The sequence below is a fragment of the Myotis davidii genome, unplaced genomic scaffold (assembly GCF_000327345.1).
Source record: "Myotis davidii unplaced genomic scaffold, ASM32734v1 scaffold10, whole genome shotgun sequence".
NCBI lineage: Eukaryota > Metazoa > Chordata > Mammalia > Chiroptera > Vespertilionidae > Myotis > Myotis davidii.
The window spans coordinates 2011533-2015599 of NW_006283544.1; the positions used below are offsets into that span (position 1 = coordinate 2011533).

Sequence of the window (4067 nt, forward strand, 5' to 3'; positions counted from 1 at the left end):
CCCCGCCCGAGGTCCCAGGCTGCAGCCACCCAGAGAAGCTGCCAGCCCTGGGGTCCAGGGCGCCAGCGCCTGTGGCCAGGGAAATAGATTCCCTCTTCTCCTACTGCAGTCATCACTTCAATATTCCCCTTCTGAATTTCTCTCCTGTGCTACAACCCAAATCCACTTTTCATCATAAGGATACGGAATAGAGAGAGCAGTGTTAAAAGCTTACATTTTTAAGCCGGTAAGGTTGGTACTTAAACATATAAATGGATAACTAGAGTCCTTAAGGTAACAAAGGCTACAAAGGACAGGGACAGCGGGTGACCTATTATATCCAGCAATCCATATAGGGAATGAAAACTTTGCAATGATGACAATTAGTGAAGACATGAATCAACTAAAATAGTTGACAGGGACAATTCTTCCATCTTTGAAAATATCTACATCAAATCTGTTTAAATAGATTTTCATCTGCATAATATAACACATTCTGACAAGATCACCACCACCACCAATGTGGTCAATGTTGTGCCGATAAATGTTTAATAACTGAGGGGACCCCCCCCCCCGCCCCCCTGCTGAGTGCACAAATTTTTGTGCACCAGGCTACTAGTATTACTATAAGAAGCTAATCTGAAAAGGCTCTGTACTGAATAATTTCAACTATATTACATTCTGAAAAAGAAAAACTATGGAGACAGAAAAAGAATAAGGTATAGTCGTATGCCACATAATGACTTTTGGCTAAAGAGGACTGAATATACGATAGTGGTCCCATCCTATACTAATAAAAGAGAAAAATGGTAATTGGCGTACGAGCTACCCTTTTCATTGGCTAATCAGGGCTATATGCAAATTAACTGCCAACTAAGGTTGGCAGTTAACTGACAACTAAGATTGACAGTTAACTGCCAACTAAGATTGGCAGTTAACTGCCAACAAGATGGTGGTTAATTTGCATATGTAGGCACAATGCAGGGAGGCGAAAGGGAAAGCAGGAAGAAGCCGCGGAGCCCCCCGCTGCCACTGCAGGTCCCCACTGCCTGGGCCGGACGCCTAGGCCAGAGGCATTAGGCCTGGGAAGGGGCGGAGCCTGAAACCGCGGGGAGCTGAGGGTCCCCTGCCCAGGCCTGACACCTCTGCCAGAGGCCTCAGGCCTGGTCAAGGGGCCGATCCGGTGATTGGTTATCGGAGGGTGATGAGGGTCAACTCCTCTGGCCAAGGCATCAGGCCTGGGCCAGAGGCATCAGGCTTGGGCGGGGGGTGGAGCAAGTGATCAGAGGGAGATGGGGATCCCCTGCCCAGGCATGATTCCTGGGCCAGAGGCCTCAGGCCTGAGCGGGGGTCAGAGCCAGTGATTGAGGGGAGATGGGGGTCCCCTGTCCAAGCCTGACACCTCCGGCGGAAGCGTCAGGCCTGGGCAAGGGGCCGATCAGGCGATCGGAGGGTGATGGGGGTCTAAGCCTCTGGCCGAGGCATCAGGCCTGGGCAAGGGGCAGAGCCAGCAATCGGAGGCGTCTGGGGGTCCCCTGCCCAGGCCTGACGCCTGGGCCAGAGGCATCAGGCCTGGGCTGGGGGCAGAACCAGTGATGGGGGGAAATGAGGGCCCCCTGCCCAGGCCTGATACCTCTGTCAGAGGCGTCAGGCCTGGGCAAGGGGCCGATCCTGCGATTGGAGGGTGATGGGGGTCAATGCCTGAGGGCTCCCAGTATGTGAGAGGGGGCAGGCTGGGCTGAGGGACACTCCCCCCGCCACCCAATGCACGAATTCAGTGCACCAGACCCCTAGTAAGATTATAATGGAGCTGAGAAATTTCTATTGCCTAATGACATCATAGCCATACATCATACTAATAGAGCAAAGCATCACATGTTTGTGGTGACGCTCATGTAAAAAACCTATTGCACTGTCAGCTATATGAAAGTAGAGCACACATAATTACTGTAGTAGGCTATACCATCTAGTGTAAGTACACTGTAAGATCATCACACAATGACTAAATTGCCTAATGATGCAATTCTCCAGAATGTATCCTCTGTTAAGCAGCACATGACTATACAAAGCAGAATTAACAATGTCAATGGTAAAAGTTCAGGTGACTTGAGATCTTGCTCCCCATGTTGACAGTTTGGCTCAAATAAACTCTTGTAAAAATTAAAAAAAAAAATTCAGGTGACTTTGAATTCAGGTGCATGCAAAAAATGAGAAAAGCTACTGTACCCTTCTTAACTCCTTACCTCTTAACTTTGCCATAGTTCTCTTGCCGGTAGTCACCTTGCTGAATTAACTGTTTTGTGTCTGCTAATTCTAATGCCAAACGCTGACATCTATTTTGAAGCTCAGAGTAGTTTCTTCGATCTTCCTCATAAGTCTGTAAACCAAAACAATAACAAAACATTTCAAACTAAACACAGTTGACCAAATTCTGTACTGAATTCTTCTGTTAAGCTGTGAATATCCTTGTAATTTAAAAAATCCTTTATTTTCCTATTCAGTAATTTTTCTCTACTCAAAGACAGGTAATCTTAAACTCACAGAGTAATTTGTAAGTCAATCTGTTTAAAACTTCAGCTCTTCCTCTTTTTTTTTTAATAGCACACCTATGTCTTGGTTATTAGAATAATACATACAATGACTATACATGTTAAATGACATTTTTCAAAATTTACGAAGATACTATTAGATGCTTTAGACATGGAAATGAATAAAACAGAGGCCCTGTTTTTAAGTTCACAATTTAGAGATGAAGAGCCACATGAATATAAAATATCTACAATGAAATATTGTTACTGAAGAGATTAGCATGCAGTTTCAGTGGCAGTACTTAGCAAAAAAGAAATTTTGGAATATATTTCTCCACTAATGTTCCCTCCACTCACCAGACCAGCAGAAATGAACTGTAGAGCTATGGGAAAAAGGTGGAAGTAAAAACCTTAAAACCATAACCTGTCCCTGCTTACTATGAGCCTCATTTCTCATGTTCACACTTCATCTTTCAACTCTAATGAAGATCTGAAGTTCTCTCAATGCACCAAGCTCGCTCTAATGTGTTCTCAATGTCTGAATAGCTGTATAGTACCTGAATATTTGCCTCCTACAGAACACCTATCTCACTGTAACATCGAATTAGCATTCTATATACCTCACCAGAATGTAAACATCTTAAGGGTAGAAACTTAGCCTTTATCTGGATCTCTATTACTATACACAATACTTGGTATACAGTAAGAGTGAAATAAATGCTTCTGAACAGATTAATTAAGAATTAAATGAATATGGAAATGGGAGAAGCATGACACGGGGACAGAGTTGCTACTGACTTTTCCCCTTTGAACTTATAAGATTTGCAAGCCACCGTCAACTCTACCCCAGAATCTGCTATGTTAAACACATCCTGTCCCAAGTCATTTATTTTAAAAAATATATATTTTTATTGATTTCAGAGAGGAAGGGAGAGGGAGAGAGAGATAGAAACATAAATGATGAGAGAGAACCACTGATCGGCTGCCTCCTTCACGCCCCTACTAGGGATCGAGCCCGCATTCCTGGCATGTGCCCTTGAGTGGAATTGAACCCAGGACCATTTAGTCCACCGGCTGATGTTCTATCCACTGCGCCACCAGCCCCCAAGTCATTTCTTAAGTAGCTAAGTGTGGTCACATTCATTCCACAAATACTGACTGAGTTGTTTCTATGCCTGGGTGAGACACTGTAGATACAAAGATGACTAAGATACTGTGTCTTTTAAAAAGTATTTACACATAACTTTAAAATGTCATATCTGCCCCCCCCTCCAAAAGAACATAAAATGTCATCCCACAAATTTCTGTTGAAGGGTTGTTTGAAAATGTAATTATGGAAAAACTATATTCAATGTGTTTTGCTTGGTGTAGTATTAGGATCTTCTTATATACTGATGTTCTCCATGAGAATGGAAATTTACCATGGTGTCTACACTAATAAAAGAGAAACATGGTAATTGGCGTACGACCGCTACCCTTCCCATTGGCTAATCAGCGAGATATGCAAATTAACTGACAGCCAAGATGGCAGCCGGCAGCCAGGCAGCTTGAAACTAACAT

At 43.9% G+C, this 4067-nt stretch overlaps 1 protein-coding gene across 2 annotated transcripts in view; it reads right to left on the reverse strand.

Moving 5' to 3' along the window:
• PIBF1 (progesterone immunomodulatory binding factor 1) overlaps positions 1-4067 on the reverse strand; it is a 221843-nt gene that overhangs the window by 185796 nt on the left and 31980 nt on the right. For both annotated transcript variants that reach the window (XM_006753739.2, XM_015564807.1), the window contains exon 6: positions 2223-2356. In XM_006753739.2, the coding sequence (XP_006753802.1) occupies positions 2223-2356 (134 nt within the window). The remainder of the gene's footprint in view (positions 1-2222; positions 2357-4067) is intronic.